The 26,499-nt window shown below is 39.7% G+C and overlaps 1 protein-coding gene across 1 annotated transcript in view; it reads left to right on the forward strand.

The window, feature by feature from the left end:
• Positions 1-636: 636 nt before the first annotated feature.
• Positions 637-26,499, forward strand: part of trappc8 (trafficking protein particle complex subunit 8) — a gene marked incomplete at its 3' end in the record, with an annotated part of 49,900 nt that continues 24,037 nt past the window's right edge. Inside the window, exons 1-10 of the mRNA XM_071538137.1 lie at positions 637-919; positions 5,888-6,097; positions 13,116-13,199; positions 16,244-16,333; positions 17,525-17,699; positions 18,461-18,614; positions 20,549-20,648; positions 23,726-23,988; positions 25,319-25,434; positions 25,706-25,856. Of these exons, the coding sequence (XP_071394238.1) occupies positions 763-919; positions 5,888-6,097; positions 13,116-13,199; positions 16,244-16,333; positions 17,525-17,699; positions 18,461-18,614; positions 20,549-20,648; positions 23,726-23,988; positions 25,319-25,434; positions 25,706-25,856 (1,500 nt within the window). The remainder of the gene's footprint in view (positions 920-5,887; positions 6,098-13,115; positions 13,200-16,243; positions 16,334-17,524; positions 17,700-18,460; positions 18,615-20,548; positions 20,649-23,725; positions 23,989-25,318; positions 25,435-25,705; positions 25,857-26,499) is intronic.

Raw genomic sequence — 26,499 nt, forward strand, 5'->3', positions numbered from 1 at the left:
AATTTATGGATTAAATCTAGCATTGAGGTTCTACCACCATTTCTACTAGAAAATGTCAAATTTGGAATGTTTATAGAAGATAGAAATATATATTTGTTAATGAATAATTTAATTATTTTGGCAAAATATTTTATACACAACTATTGCAAAACACAACCCTGTTTAACAGCCTTTAAAAACGAATTAGAAATATTTTCCAAATCTCTAAAATGTATCAAAAGCATGAATGCCCAAAAATTACACTTATATGTATATGTGCAGTATAAACTAATTTAACCCCTGGAATGTATACATTGTTCTTTGTTCTTTTTTCCCCTTTAATTTACAATTTCTTTTCTCTTTGTTTTGTTTTTGTTTTCTCTATTTCCTTGTATTATTGTCTTTGACACATATGTACTGTACTCAGCTTACTCTGGTGATATAGAAAGAACTGTCATTGCCAATTTGTTGTATCGTTGAAGACTCTAATAAAAAATTTTTAAAAAGTTGGGGTGAACAGTATTTTCTCCTAGGAAGCTCGCATTTCCCATCCTCCCCATGGGACCTGAATGCAGCATTAGCCTGCTGTCAGTTGGTTCCAAAGCGCTGCCGTCACATGACCACTTCACAGTTTCACACAGGAAGTGGGCAGGAGGATTCAACATGGCTGTTGTCTGGTGACAGAAGGGGAGTTGTTTTCAACTCAGAAGTAGAGCTTTCACATTATCCACCCAAAATAAAGCGGAATTCACATTTGTTAGCTGGTCTTGACTCTGGTCCGATATGGCCCAGTGTGTTCAGTCTGTGCAGGAGTTCATCCAGGACTCGTTTGTCCCGATGGTGGCCGTGTTATGCAGTGAAGATGCGGAGAAAGTGACTCGCAAAAACAACCTGAATTTTGCCGAGCTACTCAGGCCCTTCTGCAGGCTAACATCCGAGGGTAAGAGGAGCTAAGACTCACCATGACACTAGATTGCCATTGATACAGCTGTCACATATTTTGCATTTTAGTAAATCGCGTTCTCTCTTTAGGCTGCTAGCTAGCATTTTTTTTAGCCTTAGGTGGGACACAGTTGACGTTAGCTGCAGGCTAACAGGCTAGGCTAGCAGACTGGACTGTAAGCGGCTGCCGGGTGACGGGAAGGCGGGGAGGTGGAGCTGAACCCGCCCGGGGTTTGACTCTTTAAGTTTCCCTACCGACTTGACATTTGAGAGGGCCGACTGCCACCTGAGCAGTCGGCCTTTGTCACCCGAGACGAGAGCCGTCTTCTCGGATGACTTGTAGTCAACCTCAACAAACCTCTTGGTAGTAGCCTAGTGGAGAAATCGCCTAGTAGCAAGCCAGCTAACCGGCTAACGGGCTCTGGTTGCAGTGCATACAGGCCCAAAGTCCATCATGAAGGCTAACTCTGTCGCTAGCTAAGTGAGACTAAGGTGCAAGCCGTGTCACATACCTGTCAACATAATAACAGATGTGGGGAGATGGTCATTGTGCTTTGTTGTGTGACATTGCCAGATAGCTACATGAACTCACTCCACCATTAAGATTAAGGACCTTGAGTAGCCTAGATTATAATGCTGTGCCCTTACTTTGACTCGGTGCTAGGCAGCCACCCTTTCAAAGGTTTAAATGTGAACTTAATGCATGGTATTTACTAAATGTGCAGTTCTCTCTTGTATGGATACTAGATGTCACACCAAACTCTATGCAATATTCCGTTCCCTTGCTTGTGACAAAAGTACATACCTGATAGTCCAGTGGTTCTCAACGTGGGGTCCAGGGTCCCCAGCAAATTCATGAATTGTTAAACTTCAGCATTACTTCATTTACAAGAAGTTAACACAACTAGAGAATGTAGAAGAATGACTGTTTTGATCATAGTTTCTCTGTTATCTCTCTACCTACAATACAGGTAGTTATGGAATTCTGGACAAAATCATATCTAACAATACAAATATTCTCAGATTTGGGTTTGAGAGAAAACATCTCATCAAATGGGGGTCCGTGGCTCTAATGTGGACTAAATTAGGGGTCCTTTATATGAAAAAGGTTGAGAATCACTGTGACAGTCCATGACATAAGACAAGTCATTAGCTGCTGCTTTTCAATTCGGCATCCATCATCATCATCAGACCAGACCTGAAAAATTGGCCCCACAAATGCTAAATTAGTAATCGAAATAATAAGACTATTCCTGGAGCAAACACAAAGCGTATGAACAAGCAGTTCTCTCTCTCTCTCTCTTTCTGTTTCTGTCTCTCTCTCTGTCTCTCTCTCTCTCTCTCTCTCTCTCTCTCTGTCTCTGTCGTGGCTCTGTGTGTGTTTGACTGGCACCAGCAGACTGACTGTGGAACAGAAAACTCTTCCTCCTTTTCTTCTTTGCTACTACTTTCTAGGGCTGGACGATATGAAAAAATCTTGTGATATTTGATTTTGTCCATATCACCCAGCCCAATGTAGTATACATACATTACTGGTAAATGTATAGGCTACAGCAACCATTTTCCCACATTTACCATAACATATACAGCTGGTCATGTTGTTAGTTGAATAGGCCGATGGTTTCTCCACAATTATAGGCATACTATTAAAACATCCAAATAATATTGAAAAAAATCAGAAAGTAAAAAATATTTTTGTCAGATGCATTATCGGTTCTTTGGTATTCAGAATCAGGAACCATCCTTACTGGGGACATCCAGTGATTTGTGAACAAAGTTATAGCCCTAGACTTTTCCGGGATACTAATTGCCTTTAACCTACAAATAAACCTAAAGCCAACACTGTACAATCTTAAAGTCAACTCAAAAGTTGCCAGTGACATACTTGTTCAAGTATGATAGTATAGCCCTTGCTCAAGTTCAGCAATGAGATTCTTGAATTGTCCGTGGTTTAGAGCATGCGTGCGAATATAATTGATGATTTGCAGCATGGATTTCATGATGCGGTCTAAATTCAGCTTTTTAGACGGCAGTTGCTCCCGATGGACGATTCAGTGAAAAGCTTCACAGAGCCCCACAAGCCGTTTCACAGATCCGACCATAGATGGTGCCATAAGTTTCGGTAATGGTAGATTTGTTTTTGCAATGCCATCTAACACTGCTTCTTTCACATCGATGCCACGGGTTCTGTCTTTTAATGATGTGATACCAAAGAGTTTATTACACAAATCATCTGACACGGCAACACAATACTGAAAGATCAGCATGTAATTGTGATCCGATTGCATTGTGTACGTCCGACAGTTGGACATCTGATACCGTTTGTTTCAGTTTGTCATTTTCTGGAGGCAAGATTTCAACAACATCTGAGGCATGTTTTTCTGACGGACTTTTCCAAGCGTTTCATTTGTCCGTCCGGAGTTCAGTACCTTCCGGGAATTCCTGATCGATGTTAGTACGTTAGTGCGTTCGACAAAATAATATAAACTCTCCCACTCTTCTAAAAACGTTCGGTGTTCATCTTCATATCTGCGCTTACTTTTACATTCGCCTGCCGTGTTTAAAGTGAACCTGCCTTGAAAGAAAACGGAACGCTCAACAGCAAATTCACCCTGCACATTGTTTTTTTTTTCATATTCAAGTTATATGATTGGTTCGCAAATTTTTCAGTAGGTTCAGTTTACTCAAGTGGTTGGCTCACACATGTCCTGTAACTTTGTTTTTAGATGTCCAACTTGAGTTAACCTGCTTGAGTTACATACTGATAATGTGTAGTTATCAGTCAATGCCATAGGGAGTTCAACCATGTAGAAATGTTGCTATGACAGGCTCCTTGGGTACTAATTCTGCATAGTCTTATCAAAGTATCATAGCAAAGTGTTAAACTTTTTATTTCATAAACAGGCTTCACCCCATGCAGCTTTTGTGCAACTATTTGCAAACTCAAATAAACCTTACTGTTGCTGACAACAAACCAACTGATTATCCTGAATGGTAATACAGATTTTTTTTTTCCAGTAACAAAACTTGAATTTCATTTGCATAATGCAAACCCATCTTCATAGACAGTTCACATATGATTCACATATGAGTTACCGACCTTTGATTCAGTGTGCATGTTCATTAACTTGACTAGGAGACTAGGCTATATAAAGTTAAGACAAGCCCATAGTTTTCATAGTGTAGGGGTCACAGCAGAGGTTCAAACTGTAGACAACACAAAACAGTGCATCTTATTGGTGCCACACAGATTGAGGATGGATGGATGGTAGGGCTGAACGATTTTGAAAAAATATCTAATTGCGATTATTTTGACTGATATTGCAATTGCAATATGATTTGCGATATTAGAGGAATGATCATTTTCACATCATTATTCTCATTTTCATTGAAAAACGTATTAAAATGATTATGGTGTGATTTTTGCGGGGATCTGTACCAAACAAAAATGTTTTCTTAAGTCTGTAGAATATGATGTGTAGGCCAGGACATCTCTGCAGCACCACAATATTTCATTTAAAATGGTATTTTGACACATTTCGCCGTTAACAAATATTGCGCCTCCTGCGATTAAAAAAATTGCAGCAGGCCATATTGCGATTTTGCTAAAATTTTGATTAATTGTTCAACCCTAATGGATGGGTGAACTTTTGATAGCTCAAGTAGACGTCAGGCTGAAAGGAATCTGTCAGTGAGTAGATCTGTCAGGTGAGTAGATGAGGGAAGGGGATGGACAAAGAGCAATCAGATTTACAGGTGAAGTTCCCCCAGCATAGAGATTCAAATTGAGTGTCATTGGTAGCAGACTATCTTTCGCTGAACAGATATATGCTAGGTATTTTATTAATGCACATGGATTGGTGAAGTCCAGGGATGGGACGATATATTGAAATCAATATATCGCAACACAAAATGTTATGATGCGTATCGTGGGGCAGAGAAATGAATCGTGATATTAGCTCAATTTTATTCTGCTGTAATACTCACAAATAAGACAGCTTGCCCATCACAATTTCACAAACTCTCCATCCAAATTATATTATTTGCACTTACACTATTAAACATTTTTAAATTGTTGTTACATTCTATCGAGCCAATGCCATCACTAGAAAGATATGTGTCTCAGAAGTAAACATAATTCTGCATACCATATTTCCTCTAATAGTGGCAGGTAGTCAATTAAAAGCCGGGTCTCCGATAATGGCCGGGGCCGTGGTCGACACGAACAAATAAAGGCCAGCCTCAAATACAGGCCGGGGAAACAAACAAAGGAAAAAAACAACGGTGGATACCGGTAAACTCCTGGTGCCTGTTATATAATGTCACTCTAGTTTGTAGTAATGTACAAGTGCCACAAGATGGCAGTATGCCACAAGATGGCTTGGCCGGCGGAAGTCTCTGGAGCATGTCATCGTCGATTACCGTAATTATCGGTAATGCATCGCAGTAACAAAAAAACGGCTACCTAACGTACCCCAACAGAAGCAGATCAGAAAACAAGGAGGCTTCGTACTAAAATATGAGCAAATATACTTATCAAACAGAGGGAATTAGAAATAAAGGCCTGTCTCTAATATAAAAACGAACGAAACACCGGCACTCACAGAAAATTGATTTTCTAATTTATTAAGGGCAAGAAACAAACGCGTTTCAGCTATGAGCCTTTTTTTTTTTTTCTGTCTCTAATATAAGCCTGCTTCCAATAAAGACCTGGTACCCTCGGCAGTTGAGGTAAATAAAAGCCCGGGCCAATATTAGAGGAAATACGGTAGTCAGACTTTGTTGTCATTGAACTTTTATTTATCGTATCGTGATTGTATCGAATTGTGAACCCCATATCGCGTTTGAATCGTATCATGAGATTAGTCAAAGTTACCATGGTAATTATAAGGCAGTTTTGTGATGCAGTCTGGTATAGCCTTTTTTTATGCCATAATGTGAATTGCTGTCTTGTCTTTTGGTGCAGGTCACATACGGGACCCCAACAACCAAGTGCAGCCAGTGAAGAACCTACGCATTAGCGTCAACAACGTGGTGACTCGCCCCACCCCGGCCTCCGGCGCCCTCAGCCCTGCCCAGCGTCGACTGCTGAGTGAAGTGGTATTATCCTGCCAGCCACCAGAGGGCGGCGTGGCCAATGTGATCACAGCAGGAGACTATGACCTCAACTTCAATGGTGAGTAACAGACAGGACAGTGGTGTCTACATCAAAGCATGGTCAGACATACGTTGCAAAAGCTGCAAAATACACACCTATTACTTATGTCACACAGTGAGCAACTTTGTTAATGGGCCTATTCTGATTGTGGGCTGTACAAAAGGCTCTGAATGTGCTATGTAGTGGTCTGCAGCTAAAAGGTTTGAACAGGCAAATCATTTTTGGTTTATTAGGTTTTGGTTTGTTTTTTTTGGTTTAGTTTATTGCACATATTAAAAAAATCAAAATACATAAAAAAAACAAAAAAACCCCAGAAAAGATGTGCACGAGGAGCCAAAAACCCCATAAGGGCTTGTCAAGTGGCCCTCCGATTGTGAATCAACCATAATAAAAAACAATCAAAGCCAAAAATGTAATGCAGACAAATATATAAAGGGACAAAAGGAAAAAGTTACAGAGAAATCACATACAGACACAAATATCATGGAGCTAAGAGTGGTGAATATTAATGAAGGTGAATATATACAAAAATACATTTGTAAAAAGGGTAATATGGTGGAGAGTGATTACGATATTGCATTACTTAATTTGACCAAAAACAGATGAAAATTGTGCTTCTTGAATAAATTTAAGCTGGAGCAGATTCTAATGTGTTCAGGTAAATTGTTCCAAAAATGTGGACCTCTGAATCGAATAGAAAATTGGGAAAAGGTTGTCCTGAAGGAAGTGGGATGAAGATTATTAGCTAATCTTGTATGATAATGATAAATTTGAGAATTATACTTAAATACATTTCGAAAACAGACCGGGTGTAAGTTGTGAATAGAATGAAAACCAAAGACAAATTTGAAAACGGTTTACATGGAAAATAGAAAGGTTAGTAGAATAGGTTAATAGAAAGATTCTTAGAGATTAGAACAAAAGAGTGGGACTGGTTAAACTGTTGGAAAATGTAATCGTTTTGATAAAACGTTTTTGTACAGTGAAAATACAGTTGAGGTTGCTCTTAAAGGCACTTGCCCATACGATATTGCAGTATGAAATATATGGATAGATCATGGTATAATATAGACTGAGAAGAATTTTTCTTGATAACAGATTGTCTTCTAATGACTATATTATTTTTATTTATGATATTTTTTGCTATCTTGTTAGATATGAGTGTTATATGATTTTTCCAGCTGAGCTTATCATCTATAATAATTAAGAGAAATTTAGTGACTCAAACCCTTTCTAAAATATTAATTGATATTCGTACCTCAGGGAAAGTATCGTTGATTTGTTGGTTTTTGGGCAAAAACAACATGTACGAAAAATTTTTTTATGTTGAGAGATAATTTATTTGCCTTAAACCATGTGTCAAATTTTTGTCCATCTTTGCCAGATAGAAAAATATTGGAGTCATCAGCAAACAAGATAAAAAGCATTTGATGAGGTTGTGTATAGATCATTCACATAAATAAGAAATAATAATGGTCCCAGGATTGATCCTTGCGGAACACCATAGGAGATCAGCCTGTAATCTGATGAAGTATTCTTCCATAACACATACTGCTTTCTTGCCGATAAGTAGCTTTTGAACCATAGCAGATCTGTTCTACTTAAACCATAAAGTGATAGTTTCTGTAATAAAATGTCATGATTGACAGTGTCAAATGTTTCTGTGGAATGTTTCTCTCTGAATCCATACTGATGGGTGTAAAGAATGTTATTGTCATTAAAAAATGTTAACAGCCGATTATAGACTAGCTTTTTTAATACTTTAGAAAAACATGGGAGGATGGATACCGGCCTAGTTGTAAAACATAGACGGATCATCTGCTTTGAAGAGGGGAATGACTTTAGCCCATTTCAACTGATCCGGAAATGCACCTGTTTCAAGAGAGAGGTTAAAAATGTGAAGGAGTGGTTTGGAGATGTATGGAAGGCATTTTTTGAGTATTGAAGCTTTCAACTCATCATGGCCTGGTGAAGCTGATCTAAGTTTGTGGGCAATGTCCGCAAGCTCAGTCTCAGTGATAGGATGAAATGCAAAGGTACAGGAGGGGCTCTTAATCCCTGAAAGAGATAGCTGGGTTAGTGGTATTTTGTCTTTTTCATATCTTTCTGAGAGTCAGACAATTTAAGCTACCATGGAATACCATGGAATACCATGGAAGGTATCATACGCCACTTGAGTATCATGCTCATTTTCAACAGCAGACCAATTGAATGCAGATAGCCTGTCATTAACTTTGTTCATATTACTGTTATTAAAATTTCAGAGAAAGATCTTATCAACAGGATTTCCTTGGGCAATTTGAGACATTTATTCCTGTAGTCTTTCAAATAAAAGTTGTAGAGAACTGGGAAGCTTTGAATGGCTGTGATCAACTTCTCATCCATTTTGCATTGATTTTGTTGATCGTGTTGCTTCCACTATGAACAACGGCTACACACTGGTCATGTCATGTCCATTGCTCAAGAATTTGTGTCACAGTCGTCATATTGCTCAATGTCACCCAGTGAAAGAGAAAGACTGTTCAGCACAGGACCATGGGAAGAGTGGTAGCTAAAGACAGGCTAAGATAGAGAAAGGAATTAGAAAAGGGAAAAGAAGTGATTACAGATAAGTAGTATTTATTTTATATTCATCAGTGGTGAACCAAGTCTAGACATTTAGGCCTATTATTTAGCCAAATTGTCCTCTAAAATACAAACACTATCAAGTGTGGACCCATTGTTTAAAAAAGTATGCGATAAAGAACAATTTCAGTGCTGCCTGTACAACCTGTACTAGAACCAAAACTGACCAAAATGGGGACAGCGATGGAGCGGAAATATTTAGGCCAAGTTCTAGTTGTCCAACCTCAGAAATCCCCAAAAAACTAACAGGAACTAACCCAGTGTATTTGTGCATGACAAAATCACAAAATCAAGGTACCTACCAATGACTGAATAAATAAAAGTATTTTATAATATATAACTATATTTGAATAGCACTCACAGAGTGCTGTAAAATAAAAGGAATGAAGCAAACACCAAACAGCTTCAATTTAGGGAATATTTCTACACGACAGCAAAAACAAACAATCAATAAATTGCAAGTTTATTAAATTGGGTTTTCAGTTGTGTCTTGCAAGGAGATATAGAGTTTACTAATCATGTTTTCTCAGGCAGGTTGTTCCAAAGTTTAGGAGTGCTCTTCTAAATTCACTTGGAAACCAATTAGGGTAAATAAGGGTTTAAAGGAATAGTTCACCCAAAAATGAAAATTCTGTCATCATCTACTCACCCTCATGCCAGTTGAAACATAGGTTAAGTTTGTCCATATAACACACAGGGAGGTTGCCAGCACAACTTGGTAGCAGCCTTCTCCAAAACAACTGAAGTCAATGGGGACCTGTTCTTTAAGTTGAACTGCTACGTTCTGGACTAGCTGCAAATGAGAGAGAGTGTAAGGCAAGAGTTTCAAAGAGTTTCAGGCAAGAATACACAGCAATCTGGCATGAATAGGATAGAAGTCACTTCATTTCAGAGATATTCCCCAAAGACATGACAAAAAATGACATCAACATTACTAGAACATTTGACCTGTTTGACATGCATAAGGAGAGTGACTGGATTACCAAGTGCAACAAAAGAAAAAATGAGGCAAAGCCTTCAGATCTTCTCCTGTTACAAAGAAAACCATGCAACCCTTCAGGTCTCCTGCAGAGGGCAATAGACACCAAGGAGAAAGTCGGTACCAGGGAGTTTTATGCCGTCACTATTGATTGTTGTCTCTTCATTGCTTCCTTATTGATGTCTTTCCCCATGTGCATTGTTTTTTTTATACTCACCTGGATTCACCTTGGGTAAGAGCTTTCCTCAAACACTTAACCCATTGACAAAACCATTCCTGGTCTCTCTGCATGAAAATGAAACCAAGACTTCCATACATGATTTAAAAAAATTAATTTCTTTTAGAGTTTGCTGTGATATTAATTAGGAGATCCAAATCTATTTGTATACAGAAAGATTGGTAATATTCCTTTAACATTGTGGTGTTGCTGCCACAGTGGCTTTTCTTCCCTTTTTAGTCCCTGTCTTCACTGTGTTATTGTGAGTAGAGCTCCTCTTTGAGGTCACCCAGTCAAATAGTCAAGTAGCCTAACCTGACCAGGGTCATGCCAATCCAACCACCATTTGCCCCAGTGTAATACAATTTTTCTATTTCTACTAGTTTTATTACTACTACTACTAAAACAAATCATAATAATAATAGTGACAATTCACTGTTGTACCCGCAAATGTTTCTTGGCAGGATAGGAAATCCTCTGAAACAGCATTTAGACAATATAACACTAAAACTCTCCATTAAAACGAGGAATAGGGACTACCGTATTTCCTCTAATATTGGCCCGGGCCTTTATTTACCTCAGCTGCAGAGGGTACCAGGCCTTTATTGGAAGCAGGCTTATATTAGAGACAGGCCTTTATTTCTAATTCCCTCAGTTTGATAAGTATATTTGCTCATATTTTAGTACGAAGCCTCCTTGTTTTCTGATCTGCTTCTGTTGGGGTTTGTTAGGTAGCCGTTTTTTTGTTACTGCAATGCATTACCGATAATTACGGTAATCGACGACGGCACGCTCCAGAGACTTCCGCCGGCCAAGCCATCTTGTGGCATACTGCCATCTTGTGGCACTTGTACGTTACTACAAACTACAGTTACATTATATAACAGGCACCAGGAGTTTACCGGTATCCACCGTTTTTTTTCCTTTGTTTTTTTCCCCAGCCTGTATTTGGGGCCGGCCTTTATTTGTTCATGTCGACCACAGCCCCGGCCATTATCGGAGACCTGGCTTTTAATTGACTACCGGCCACTATTAGAGGAAATACGGTAGTTTCTCTGCTACACTCCCCTGATTCATCTCCTAGTCTAAAAATAGTTTAAAAAAAAATTAAAAAAACATGTCTTTTATTGTGAATGCCAAAAATATGGAACCCCTATACAAACCAACTATGAATGATGACTCATTTTTGGTTTAATAAATAAAAAATATATGAATATGTAAATTATATTGATAAGATGGAGAAATTTGTCTCTCCTTTATTCTAGCAACTCTGCATGTAGATTAAATTTAGATTAACCATCATCTTGCATTTCTGACATTGGATGATGAAGTTTGACTTAATTGACGTTTAATAGTTCCCATTCCAAACTCAGACAAGTATTAATGATTTGTTTTTTATTCAGGATGACCGTCCTTTAAAGAAGTGGTTCTCAACCTTTTCCATATCAAGGACCCCCAATTTAGTCCACATTAGGGCCACGGAGCCCCATTTGATGAGATTTTGTCTCTCGGACCTAAATCTGAGAATATTTTTTATTGTCAGATATGATTTTGTCCAGAATTCCATGACTATCTGTACTGTAGGTAGAGAGATAACAGTGAAACTATGATCAAAATAATCATTCTAAAATGACAAAATAATTAAGTTTAACAATTCATCAATTTGCTGGAGACCCCCTGGGATGCCCTCAATGACCCCTGGTGGTCCCCGGACCCCACATTAAAGGGATGAAAAATGTAAAAAATGAGCAAAAACTCATACCACGCTGGAATTGTCCTTGAAGCTGGGTGGCCCACCCTGATTGTGATAAGATAACGTGATGTGATGAGATAATATGAAACATATTATAATATTAATGATCCCTGTGGGGAAATTAGGTCATTGCAGCACCATAGGTAATAGGATTCAGCAGGGAAATATGCAGATAGTATATGACCACAACAGAATATTTTCTAACAGAAAGATATGATTTAAAGAAAATAAGAGCTGTGCTAGTGAGCCCGACCCAGTTCTCCAACCAGTTATCAAGCATCAAAGGCAGCAGATCAGGATTACCATTGGTAGCAGCAAGAAAAGTGAAAATAAAACCTTAAAAATAATAGCTTTATGATCAGAAACACAAACCAAATCTTGAGGAATAAAGCCAGCTGAGAGAACTAAATCAAGAGTATGACCTTTCACATGAGTGGAGCCTGTCACAGATTGCACCAGATTAGAGGATTCTACAAAATGAATAAAACCATGGTTGAGATTAGGGGATGGACAACATACATGGATATTAAAATCACCTAAAATGAGAATTCCGTCAAAAACGGACATTGTAATAAATAGAAGTTAAGCAAATTCATCAATAAAATATGTATAAACATAATATAATAAAAAGTAATATCAGTATGTGTACAGTATGAAATTATGAACAATTATGAAAATACCAATAAGTATCATTCAGAGAATCACTGCATGATTCTTTGCATAGTCTTTTCTCGACTATGAGCAACAATTGACATTTCCCTGTTCCCTGTATCTGAAGTACCGTATTTCCTCTAGTAGTGGCCAGTAGTCAATTAAAAGCCTGGTCTCCGATAATGGCCGGGGCCATGGTCGACACGAACAAATAAAGGCCGGCCCCAAATACAGGCTGGGGAAAAAAAGACAAAGGAAAAAACAACGGTGGATACCGGTAAACTCCTGGTGCCTGTTATATAATGTAACTGTAGTTTGTAGTAACGTACAAGTGCCATAAGATGGCAGTATGCAACAAGATGGCTTGGCCGGCGGAAGTCTCTGGAGCATGCCATCGTCGATTACCGTAATTATCGTAATGCATTGCAGTAACAAAAAATCGGCTACCTAACGAACCCCAACAGAAGCAGATCAGAAAACAAGGAGGCTTCGTACTAAAATATGAGCAAATATACTTATCAAACAGAGGGAATTAGAAATAAAGGCCTGTCTCTAATATAAGCCTGCTTCCAATAAAGGCCTGGTACCCTCTGCAGTTGAGGTAAATAAAGGCCCGGGCCAATATTAGAGGAAATACGGTAGTTAAATTCTGATGTTCGATATGATGAAAGCCAGTTTGGTGGTGGTTGAATTGACCCTAGGTTTTCAGTCCGAGTTCCGGTTTCCCCCTTGCTGATTAATGAATGCTAAGACCTTGACGGAAATGGGATGTTGCTAACATTAGCCCCGGCTCTCTGCTTTCACCTGTCAGATCGCTCTCTTAAAGCTAGCGTCCCCTGGTACAGTGCCTGGAGAGAAACACTGTTGGAGCTCAGCACCTCCAAGCTCTACACAGGTATTCTTGTCTCATGGTTGCTACTGTGGATGGGTGGCGGCCCTCATCTCTTAACTCTACCCTCCCTGCACTCCTCTTCCCCCTCTAGCTTTCCGTAGCGATACTGTCTAGTGGAGTCTCTCTTCCCCGTGCTTTTTTCTCACAAGGTGGTGGGCCCTCTCTAGAGATTTAGATTTTTCTTCTCTGTGTGTTGCTATGTGTGTGAAATGTTGTTTGTCTTTCTATAAAGAGGTTGCTCACAACGTCGAAGCGTATTTTTTCATCCACTTTCTTCGTCTACTCTCTCCAGTCACCTTGGAGAGAGTGGACACGGTAATGGCATCTCATGTCTTACCAAAGATAGTCTTGAAAGGAAAATCCACCCTAAAAAGAACATAATGCTTATTTGTTAATTTATTATTTGTGAATGTAAACCACTCACTACCAAAGTGAGACTTTGCAGAATTGCTGCCATGATCATGTCATATTGGATGGTAAATTTGAGCTGCTGAACTATGAAAAGCGAGCAATATCTGCTGGAGTTCGTTTATGGTTGAGTTTAAATTCGTAATTAAAAATGATTTTTGATGTGGACGTCCCAATCTGTTAAGCGAATGCTTCCAAGTTGAATCAACAGGATGTCATCCCATTCTCCTGCTTCTTCCAATATGATGTGAATGTGGCATAAGATCCCAATCTGCCACGTGATCAAGCGACATACAGTAGGAGCTGCTCCATTGTAGGGAATCGGTAGGAAGACATTCTGGACTCGGTTGTGCATTCATACCCCTTCTGGAACGGAATTAAGACCAGTAATGCTAAAACAACCATTGAAATCAATACTGATGAAATATTAGTATTAAATTCAGGGTGACAACTCCCAATGGGGGCTGAGTATTCAGTGGCAAGATTAATTCTTTTCTAGGGTGGATTTTTCTAGTGTGGTATCCCTATGAAGCAAATTGACCTAAATATCCCTGTTATATCATTAGAATGTTTGTAAGACTAATTGAATGTACATTCATTTGGTTACAGTGGTAATGGCTACCCTATGTATTAAGGCTGTGCAAGTGAGCTATATACGCTTTTTTCTGAGCAAATTCCCCACTCCCCACTTTAGGAGTGAAATGTTATGTTACAAAGCTGTCCCATCACAATGAATTGTGAATTCAATAACATCTGGTTTGGTGTAATCTTGTTGTAAAAGTGGCAGCAGCAGATAACTGTTCGAATTTTTGCAAGTTTGAAGGACTTCATTACCCGGGAATCCTGTAAGGTGACATTTCTCCTTAGTGTCTGGTGGGGGTGGATGTGATGAAGAGGTTCATGAGAAGAAGATGCGAGGAGGAGAGGAAGCGAGTGAACCGTGTCCCGTGAATTGGAATGTCCTTGCACGCAACATTTTGAAGTGACGTGTGAAGCATGGCATTGAGACTCCTCCCACACAGGATGACAGCTGTCTAAATGATTCTATGGCTCATGTTTTGTCCATGTAGAAATGTTTCACAAAATTAAGATTAATGTGTAATTCATCTAAACGAAGTCAACCTCTAATTATTGTCTAACTTTTATCCTTTTTGCGACTTGGATTAGGAAGTGAACCAAAGCTTTATTCTGTCTATACCCCTACATTGCCATAGATCTAGCTGTAAGAACGTAATGTGCAAAATAGCGCCAAATCAGTCTGTTGTGCCAATAACCAGAAGAGGAGAGAATACTAGAGGTGTGAAGAGAACTGTAATATGTTGCTCTTGTTGAACTACTGTTACTTCACTTAAGTGTTAACCAGTTGGATTAAGTGTCTAAAACATTATTGGTAACACTTTACAATAAGGGTACATTAATTAAGGGTTAGTTAATGCTAAATAAGCATTAACTAAGTTATTAATTTATACATTATTTAATAGTCATCTTTATAAACTATTAAATAATGTATAAAGTAATACCTTAGTTAACATGTACACCATTAGTAAATTACACATTAGTTAACTGTTAATTAAGGGTTAGTTAATGCTTATTAAGCATTAACTAACCCTTAACTTAGCGTACCCTTATTGTAAAGTGTTACCACATTATTTAAGAATAACTCACTAAAAATCATTCAAGTACTTAGTAACTTTTAATGGAATTAAATGTTGGAAATCACTAACTGAATTCGAAGTCAATAAGGCAGGTTGAGGGAAAGTTTGTATATCAAAAAAGTTAATTACACCAATTTATCACAAATTAACTCCTGAAATGCATTGAACATACCAGTTGATCTAACAGTGCAAGAGTATGCAAGGACGGATTTTTCTTATTAGAAATCCACTGATTTACAGCGACCAGAACAGAGGCTTCAACAATATTGTCTTTGTAGCAATGAAGCAGGTTCTCCTTGGGCTGTGGAGTGACTTTGACATCAATCACCACCCATTACATTATTCTCTCTGCTCCGGCGGATCACTGGCTGATAGAGACGGCTGATGATCTTGGAGTCAGCTTTTCCATGGCTTTCAACAATAAAAGATAAAGTTTCACATTCCTCATCTGGTGAACGAGGAATTGTAATGTTTTCCTTCCAAGTGTCATTTACCACAGCTGGTGTAGACGTTAACCTTGCCCCCTTTCATGGCGGGAGCCTGGCCGGACCATGCAAATAGAAAACAAAATAATTTTGAAAAATGCTGATGAACTCCCCTGGTGTTGTTTTTCACATATTACGCTACCATCAAAGAATTTTGACTATTTTAAAATGACTACAGTCTCTCACTTTGCAGCTAAACTAATCATCCTGATGAAAATGTGTCACAGTTACTTCACAGGTGTCGTTCTTCTCACAAGGTTTTAATAGCAAAATTTAAAAAAAAGGAAAGCCATGACTTGATAATAGCCGGGTATGTAAGAAACAACATCGAGGGAGCGAAAAATCTACAATTACAAAATACCACTGTCTCAACTTACTTCCGTGGTTGAGCCATTCTTGCACAATGCAAGGAGTCATGGTTTAACCTCCATGAGAGTTGTTGATTGTGTTCTGTTGGATTAAATCCTCTCTCTCTCATGTTGTCTATGTGTGTCTTTAGCGACCACGCCTTGGTTTGAAGCCTACAGAGAGAACTTCCTGCAGTCTATGCCTGCCTCGGACCACGAGTTCCTCAACCACTACCTCGCCTGTATCCTTCTGACAGCGCATAATGTAGCGGTGACGCACAAATGTTCAAAAGTCATGTGTTCTATCCACTCGCTCTGGCTTTCTGCCTCTCGATCTTGACTTTTCCAATAGTTTGCACCAGGGACCTTGTAGTAATTACACACACTCTCCTCAGACAATTCTCAGCCACTTTGAGCGGAAGATGAGGGAAAATTCCAAAGAGAAATTCTACTTAATGTACTTAATGCTGTTTGGCAGTTCTTACCGTTTCCAGCTTGGTGACTTTGTCGCTAGATTTAGCAGGTTTTCAGACTTCTAGCGACAGGACATGTGTGAAGTTATTTTCTCAATACTGTGATGAAATCATATATCTAAACATAAAACTAGACAGCGCCCAATCCTAGTTAGCGCTTTGACTTAGTATCTTCTCTCGCCCAATCATTCTCTGGATCTCTGTCCATCTCTTTGTCTCTGTCCCACTTGATCTATTCAGGGTTCCTACGCAGGTCTGGAAAGTCTGGAAAAGTATTAAAAATGAATTTGATCATTTCCAGGTCTTGAATAGTTTGGGAATTTGAAAAAATGTCTGGAAAAGTATGGAAACGTTGTAGACCCACTTTGAGTCCACAATTTTTGTTGATGTGAAGAATAATGTTCAGATAGAGGGATGCTCTTATTACCCAGTCGCTGTCAACATGCATTATATCAAATACCGACCAAAATCAAATCCAGTCAAGAACATAGGGTCTGGAAAAAATATGGAATTTTAAAATGGAAACCGTGTAGGAACCCTGACAATCATCTCACATTATTCTGACATTTGTCACTGTGAAGAACAATCTTCATCTATACAGTGATATGACCTAGTTAGCAGGGGCAAGATGTTCAAAACAAATCAAGGTTTGGAAAAAGTATGGAACTTTTTAATTGAAAATGTGTAGGAACCCTGTCTATTACTCTCTGTCTCTCTCCTGGTTCTCTTTGGTTTATACTCTCCCTCCCTCCCTCTCTTCTAGCTTACTCTTGCGTAGTGCTATGTGTCAGTTAAATAATTTAGCAGCTCAGTTCAATAACCTGTTCTTTCAGCCTTATTAGAAATGTGTCCCTGGCCTTAGACTCTCCCGTTCCTCAAAGCCTCTCTCGGTTCAGTTCCTCTGCCCTCTTTTCCACATTTAGCTTGTTGTTGAGTCCATGACAGCACCGTCCCACACAGGCCTGCTGGTGGTGTCCTCCAGCGAGGCGGTCCCCGTGGAGCAGTTCCTCAAGCTTTCCCAGGAGCAGCACAGGATTCAGCACAGCGGAGAATACACCAACCCCAAGTGGTTTATTCCCAACACGCTCAAATACTACGTCTTGCTGCACGACATGAGCGAGGGTGACGAACAGAGGTACAGATTAAATATATGCATGTAAAGCTACATAGGATGTGGACAGATGTAAATTTGACACTGTCATCTGATTCACTCACATCTCAGCCTTCTCCCAGATTATTGAAGTTAACAGTGGCATCTTTTGACAGCTCCAAAAAAAAAAAAAAGCAAGCAAATGCCTAAATTTCTCCAAACAACTTAAAAGAGCATAATCCAAGGCTTTTGTAGCCAAATACATCATCCAAAAGTTCAGTATTCACCTCATTATCGGCTTTATTTTCCTCACTGACAGTTCTCTGGTTGTACGGAAGAGGATTAGGACCACATGTGAAAAATCTATTTGAGTTCTCAGTTTAAAGTCAGAATTCTGAGAATAAAGTCAGAATTCTGAGTTTAAAGTCAGAATTCTGACTTTAAACTCAAATAAATTTGTGGCCCTAATCCTCTTCCATACATGTGCACCCTACGGCGCTTTTGCAAAAGACTCTGGTTGCTAATACATGGTGAAGAAGAGCATTGGTGAGGAAAGTATTAGAGATAATGCGGTACATATTGGATTTTTGGACCCACAGTGCAATTGCTTGGGTACAAAACCCAAGCAATTTTTTTTTTTCAACGTTTTTTTTTTTAAGATTCCTTTAATGTGAATTGTAATTGAATATAAATCTGTTCTGACTTTGTAAGAGTACATTAGATATATAGTATAGTAATAGTATATAGTATAGTAATAGTATTTTAATTAGGTTATTTGTTGTGTTTTTTTTACCCCCCACCTCTAGGGCAGATGCTGTGTATGAGGATATGAAACAGAGGTATGGTGCTCAGGGCTGCTATCTGTTGAAAGTGAACTCTCGCACCCTCTCAGCTGGGGCAGATGAACAGATCCCAGACCCCTGGAGTCAATACCTGCACAGGAACAATATGCACAACCAGGTAAGCAAAGGCAAAAAGGCCCAAAACTGGCCTTGGAAATACTTGAAAGTTTTTGGATTTGAGAGAAATGAAATCAGGCTTTGAAAACTTTTGAAAGAACTTGATGTGTTAAATATAGCACCTAAATTCATCATTCATCTCTCTATCCTAGGATCAACACATGATTAACATCCTAATGGTTATTTGTGTTCATATAGCAGTAGTTTTAGAGTAAACAATGAGGCCTGAGCTACAATGTCTAATTTTGACCATCTTAACCCTAAAAGATGCCAGTTTTGAGTACTTGAATTTCACCAAACAAGACCTTGAAAGTCATTGAAAAGTCCTTGAATTTGATGTCTAGCTCCACTTTGTGATTTAGGCTAATAGGACAGCTGGGGTTTCATATAAAATATTTTAATTTGGCTCAGATTTGTCACAGAATTCCCAAAAGGTTTAGGGCCAGTGTTTTGATTTACAGCTGTGATACCAGTCATGTGATCACAGACGGTTGCCTTCTCACTGAAAAAGTCCTATGGCATTCCCATGGGCTTCCTTTGGGGACCTATAGGAGTTTGTGGGAAACCCCATGGGAATCCCATACACAGCTGTGTGGTGCAGCAAACTCAACAATGAAACCAGACTGCATTTACAACTTTTTAGCATTATTATGCAAAGTGTCACAAGTGCCATAAATGCGTACATTTGTCGCCTGGCTTTCCCACGTCAAAACAGAACTCTGGACAGTTTTTGTTCCATGTTCTACCCATTGAGATATGCAGGGAATCAAACCAAGGCAATAGTAGTGCCTGGGTCAGTCTATCCAGCTGAGGGAGAACAGGTCAGAGTACATAGAAAGATTATGACTGCTATCCCCAGTGCATCATTGCATTAAGAACAGGATGTACTTACTTTAATAGCTTTATTACACCACTACTGTCAGGCTTGAAAGACGAAGATGCATCCAAATAGTGGTCAGCAATAGACTGCTATTTTCTTTGTTTGGCAATTCACTAGGCAATATTTGTATGTGAAAGTCCTGCTGTCTTATCAACTTAAGTCAGAAATTGGGGCTGGAGAAGAGTGTCTCATCCCCTTTAATTGTGATGCTGTACATTCACTCTGTATGCCCAAATTACATTCTGTTGTATGGGCTATGGTTGGAAATCCTCTCCACAAAGGGAAGTGATGAATCCAAATTTAAAGGATAAGGCCGGTGTTTTTTAATGCATTGCTTACCGTCAACAAATCCTATGAAAATAACAAAAGCAGCAATGAATTTGTTTTGCCAGCAAATCTCGTCCATGTAGCCGGTGCCCAATGAAGCCATGTCCCAGCAGCCATAGAACTCTATTGTATTAAAAAAACGATTAAAAACACGTCACAGAGCCATGCCGTTGCTCTGGACAGCATATTTCATCATTGCGATGCACCGGGCCGGCCGACTTTTTCCTCAAACAACTTAATAAGCCAGCTGTAAACACTTTGCGATCTCAGGAAAGTAGTTCCGTAGCACCGAAAATAGTCCCCGGCGTAATGAAGAATTTGTTCCTATTTGTATTTGATTTGGTAATAACTACAACAGCCTGACTTTTCATGGTAACAATTAGAGATTTTTAAAATTGAAACTATGTCTTTGTGAGCTGTATTTCAAGGTTTTTAGCTTAAAATTGGAGCTTGGACTTCCGGGTTGACGGCTAAAAACGGTATGTGAGAAGTCAGAAAGTAACGGGAGTAGAGCAAACTTATTGTTGATTTTGTTATTTTCATAGGATTTGTTGACTGTAAGCAATGCATTGAAAAAACACCAGCCTTATCCTTTAAGTAGTGAAATCCCCTAAACAATAGTGAGCAAGCCATTTGGAGCCACTAAAGTGTGAAGTTGTCTAGCTCAGCTTTAATGTGTACCATCATATGATGTGCCATACGTGCTAATATGGTCACTGTTATTCCAGGACACGTATGAAGAGCCGGCTCCAGCAGCGGTGAACAATGCTACAGTTGAGAATAACATCAGTGCAGCTGAAGTGGACTGGCATGACTCGGTGGAGAAAGGTCAGTCACTCTTCACTTGACTCATGTTGGTCTCCACTTGTCTACAAGACCAGTACTGATGTCCTGTTTTCACTTAGGGCGTTTTCACACCTATAGTTTGTTTGCTCTGGCTATACCTGCTATATCTGCTATACCTGCTATACCTGGCTACAGGAGCTGTTTAGCTCAAACTTGCGGAGTAAATTGAGTACACCTGGTAGTTGGGTCGGATCGAGGTCGGATCACGTTCCCGACAAGAACGAACCGCTCCAGAGTTCGTTTGGGACTGGACCGAGACCACCTCCTCTAAAGGGTCTCGGTGCGGTTGTTTTGGTCCGCACCCGAGTGTGATTACTGTGTTCACACCTGCTCAAACAAATCGCACCAAGGGGGAAAACGAACCAGAGTCCGATTTAACCGGACTAAAAGCGCAGCTGTGAAAACGCCCTTACTGAACCTTTATGGTACATTCACACTGCAGGCTCTCATGCTCAATTCTGAGTTGCTGCTCATTTCTGAGTTTTTTTGGATGACTGTTCACATCTATTCTAGGATCTACCCTATATCCCATACAAATATGGATGTTACATTTTGTTTCCAACACATTTCAGTTATGGTATATGCCTTCGAGTTTTGACTGAATTGAAGCTTCTTCCCAAATACCAATCAAATTGGCTATTTTGCTTTCTTTCCATTGTTGTTTCATTGTCCTCCATGGCTCAGCCAATCTGATTTGCTGATTTACTTATTGGCATGGCAACGCTGAGAAATTCCAGAAAGATTTTGGTTTCTGCACTTGGCATACAAAAAATTGAACAAATACATGAATTCTGAAAAGCAGTGGTCGAAAAAGAAATCCAAGTGAAAAAAGATAAAAAGGAACAAAGGGAAAATGAATAAGAATTAATAACTTTTCTCTAGATTTTTTTTTCTTTTTTCTCCTCTCATTTTTCCCCCTTTGTTCCTGCTCTTTTTGTTGTCCGTGCAGATCCATCTGTCTGCTTTTCTATATATGGTCATGTAATTTTCCTGTGGAATGTACTGTAGGTTAAGGTATTGTTTCTTTACATGCTGGCTATAAACACTAATCTGTATGACCCTGAAAAAGACCACTGGGCCCACACACATTGGGCATTTCTAGTTGTCTTGCAGCCCATGTAATTACAGCTTTTTATCGTTTTTCTTATCTTTTATCTTAAGACAGAGTGCCTTGGTTTTTTGATGCAAAGCGTCTCATGGATCCACAAAGTATTTAACTCGCATACTCATTCATGCTTTCATTCACTCGCTCACAGTTAGCCTATCTAACCGCATTGGTTCAAATCAGTGAATTGTTACACCCCTAGAAAATATCGATTTTTATGTTCTTTTTCTTAATAACCAGTACCATAAAAAATGATCTGTGCCTTTTTAGATGTTAACAAACCACACGTTTGGTTAAGGACGTCACTTACAGCCCTATGGTCGGCATCATTTCCCACGCAAACACTTGAACGCATGCTATAATGACGCCGCTATGGTGAGCGAGGTGGCTCGAGGCATGGCAATGTCCACAGATGACACACTGAACTAGCATTACCCTATCTGCCCCCTAGTGGCCATTAGGATTTATAGTAATGTCTACAGACAACACACTGAACTAGCATTACCCTATCTGCCCCCTAGTGGCCGTTAGGAGGTATAGTAACGTCTACAGACAACACACTGAACTAGATTTGGCCTATTTGCCCCTTAGTGAGCATTTGGAGGTATGGCAGTGCCTCCAGACGACAGACTGAACCAGGATTAGCCTATCTGCCCCCTAGTGGCCATTTGGAGGCTTGGTAATGTCTACAGACAAACACACTGAAAGATCATTCACTCGCCTCCTCTCTGCAATACTGCTGAACTGTGTAGGCTGCTTCACGTCTATGACACTGCATCCTTGTTTTTTGGATCACTGCTTTTTAGTCATTTTTCCTCAATTTTTTATAAGCAAGAATTTTTTCAAGAATCTAAAATCTTACTAGCATCAGTTTGAATCTTCGGTGTTCAAATACAACTAGGCCTACATGTAGGTCACATGACTTGGGATCCGATTTTGTGCCCCATAGCCATGTGGTTTAGATTGGAAGTGAAAAAAATTGACTTCATACAGCTTTTGGTTTGTAATAGTGATTAGAACACATCAGATCTGTGTCACGTGTGAGGGAAAAAGTATAGAAATGGGACACTTCTAGCTGCAATGTGAATTTAGCTTTTGTTTCCCGTCTAGTTTACTCTCTTGACTGCAAGCGTGATAGGTTTAGATTTGGCTCCATGGTGGGCAGCTGTGGCCTGCTGACTGCATCCATCTCCTGCATCCTTTGAAGGTCCCATATTATTCAGTGATTTTTATGCCTCCGCGCCGGCGACAGCCGTGGCCGGAGGCATTATGGTTTCGGGTTGTCCGTCCGTCCCTCCGTCCGTCCCATTCTCATGAACGCGATATCTCAGGAACACCTGGAGGGAATTTCATTACATCTGGCACAAACGTCCACTTGGACTCAAGGATGAACTGATTAGATTTTGGTGGTCAAAGGTCAAAGGTCACTGTGACCTCACAAAAGATGTTTTTGGCCATAACTCAAGAATTCATGCGCTAATTTTGACAAAATTTCACACAAATGTCTAATAGGATAAAATGATGAAGTGATGACATTTTATATCCAAAAGTTCAAAGGTCAACTTCACTGTGGCATCATAATGTTTTGCTTACCACTGTAGCTGAGAAAACGATCTTGGGTCATTCTACAAAAACGGTGGAAGTGCTGTCACTTACTTTTGCAGACACCAAAATCCTTTAAGTTGACCTAATAACCACATTAATTATATATGTTCAATAAATAAAGACTGTCCTTGCAATGATAAAACAATGTTTATGGAGGCATACAACCGCGAGGCGGTTATTTCTAGTTTTTTTTTTTTTTTTTCCTTAGTCCCCATGTCAGTTGCTCAATTGCAGAGCAATTGCAAACTGATTATTAAATACAAGATCCACCCCACTAGTTAAAGTGAATGAATATTACAGGGTCATGCTGTTGTGACTCAACTCGGATTGTGACACTGTTTGCCATCAGACGGAGTGTCCAACAGCCTGGACAGCCATCCTCTCCAGCTGGACACGCCCATTGACTCGGGGAGCCTGGACACCCTCAGCGCCATGGCCTCCGACCCCAAGAAAGGCGGCGGGAGTTCCGGGGCTCCGGCGGGGGGAGCGGCGAGCCACGGGGCCTGCCTGACCCTCAACGACCACGACCGCATCCGGCAGTTCATCCAGGAGTTCACCTTCAGAGGCCTGCTGCCGCACATCGAGAAGAACATCAGACAGCTCAATGACCAGGTAGATGCACACACACCCCATCGTAATGCATGTAATGGTTATTTGGTACTTCAAAGTGCAAGTAATTTACTGAGCTTTTTTTTGACCAGACTATTATTCTTGTCTGATATTATGACTGTAGAATTTGTCTGCCTACTGATGAGATGAATTACTGCCTAATGTATCAGTAATATGTTTCTCTACTGAAATACATAATTTTGCTGCACACTAAATGTTATCTTACGTTTATTCTTACTTATATTTAGGCTTGGGTGATATCCAAAATGTAATATCGCCATACTGTTCGGCCAAAATATTGCGATAAACGATGTTATCGTCAGTGGGGGGCCGGGGGAGGGGGGGGGGGGGGGGTTGTGTGTTTTGTCTCCATTGTGTGTGTTCATTAAAATTTCCATTAGCTCCAACAGCAAACAGTAATGTCCATTACCTGCTCACATACACAGACAGCATGTGTTTAAAACTGATTTCAAGGAATGCACCAGTCAGATTCTTTGCTGATTGAATTATGCATTTTAGCTGGCCTTTCTGCTAACAATGACATATTGTGTAAAAGTTGTTATGGCTGCATTACACTATTGCCTAACCTTGTGGAAATAAATCCTAGTTTTTTGCTGAAGACTTGTGTAGGAGGAGATGCGTTCTACTGATGTTGTTGCAATTCCTACTGCACCTTTAATGGATGATTCTGGTTCTGGGTTATTTTCCTAGTTGTTGCCATCATGACAATTGTATTCAACATTTTGTCACTTTGTCACTGCTCTCCAATACACACCCAATAGTCAAACCCAGAAAGCAATTTAAACACGTCACTTTCAACACAATAAAACCCACACTGCAATGGGAACTGCCTACATCCAATTTTCCAATTATGCATTACCTAAAACTTGTTTATACTGCACTATTAGATATGTTGTTTTAACTAGTGCAAGTACTTTTTACACACTGATAATTGTAAATTGTTTATAACTGGTCACCTTTCTACTTTTTTTTTTAATCTATTCCTTGCTATTTTTATTTTTATTTATTTTTTTATTTCTATCCTATGTTATTATGTACATATAGCTTTTATGATACTTGTCATTTTTCCCTGTATATAGTTTTATATGATTATATATTATTATTGATATCCTGTTACTAGGTTCGCTATTTGCACAGTTGTCGGAGTTGTTGCAACCCCATTTTACTGCTGTTGTACAATCATGTGACAAATAAATCTCTTGAATCTTGAATCTACTAAGTGATCAAGCGGCCCTCCAGCACACACACTCAACAGGCATACTCACACTCTCACTCTCTCTCTCTCTCTCTCTCTCCCTCTCTCTCTCCATAGCTGGTCTCCAGGAAAGGCCTGAGTCGATCCCTGTTCTCCGCTACCAAGAAGTGGTTTGGTGGAGGGAAAGTTCCAGAGAAGAGCATCAGTGAACTAAAGAGCACGTCTGGCCTCCTGTAAGCTCACCAACACCAAAGCCTAACAGGGCTAATACAGATTACAGGACAAGCACGGCTAATCCGCTCAGCTAATTTGCCCGCCATGTACATCAAATGTCATGGTGACTGTGCAAACCCACCTTGAGTTACACGGCATTATGTGATAGGCATGACACCACATGTGCCAATCATGAGTATTTGTGGAAAAAAAATGCAACTGCTTTTATTTATGGGAAAAAATGTATGGAAATAAATTTTAAAAAGAATATATGATTTATCGTTTTTTCAGCTATCCCCCAGAAGCCCCGGAGCTGCAGATCAGGAAGATGGCCGACCTGTGTTTCCTGGTCCAGCACTACGAGCTGGCCTACAGCTGCTACCACACTGCCAAGAAAGACTTCCTGTCTGACCAGGCTATGCTGTATGCTGCAGGAGCACTGGTGAGAACACACACACCTACAAACACACACACACACACACGCTGTATATATAACAGAACCTGAATGGATAGAACGGTCTTTGCTATTCAAATCAATGCTGAGGCGAGAGGTTTTCCAACAAAGACCTAAGCAGTGGAAAACCGGCATTGCAGCTGAATTAAGTTGTCACCACTAGATGGAGCTCTTTTATCAGTTGCTGGTCCCATATCATGTAAAGCAGGACTCCCCTTGCCTCTGTGATGATAAAGGAGTTGGATGGTCTATCATACATGGTGAAAGTATCAAAACGCACGGTCGCCAACTAAATCCACACAATCCATATTAGAAAAGCGAGCCTCTAAACGAGCCGTTTGGACTTCCATAACTTTGTGGCGTCACAAACGTTTGCTCATTATCATTTTTGTAAGAAATAATAGACTAACAAAGTGTTTTTTTCAAAGCGGTCGAGCAGTTGTCATTGTTTATTACCAGAGAGTTTTCCCTACCTGTAGCTGCCGGGCTGCGGCATCTCACATTTCACTCTTGAAACGGTTAGCCAATCAGAACAGAGGGGTCGTTAATATTAATGAGCCTTAAAGACACAGCGACAGAAACAGCCTGTTCTTGGTAAGGCTCAGAGAGACGCTGGAAAATGATTAAAATG

This window comes from Centroberyx affinis, unplaced genomic scaffold, assembly GCF_046629955.1.
Source record: "Centroberyx affinis isolate AG114_WGS23_722 - 3 ecotype Tasmania unplaced genomic scaffold, CSIRO-AGI_Caff_v1 ptg003210l_1, whole genome shotgun sequence".
In the NCBI taxonomy this organism is placed as follows: domain Eukaryota; kingdom Metazoa; phylum Chordata; class Actinopteri; order Beryciformes; family Berycidae; genus Centroberyx; species Centroberyx affinis.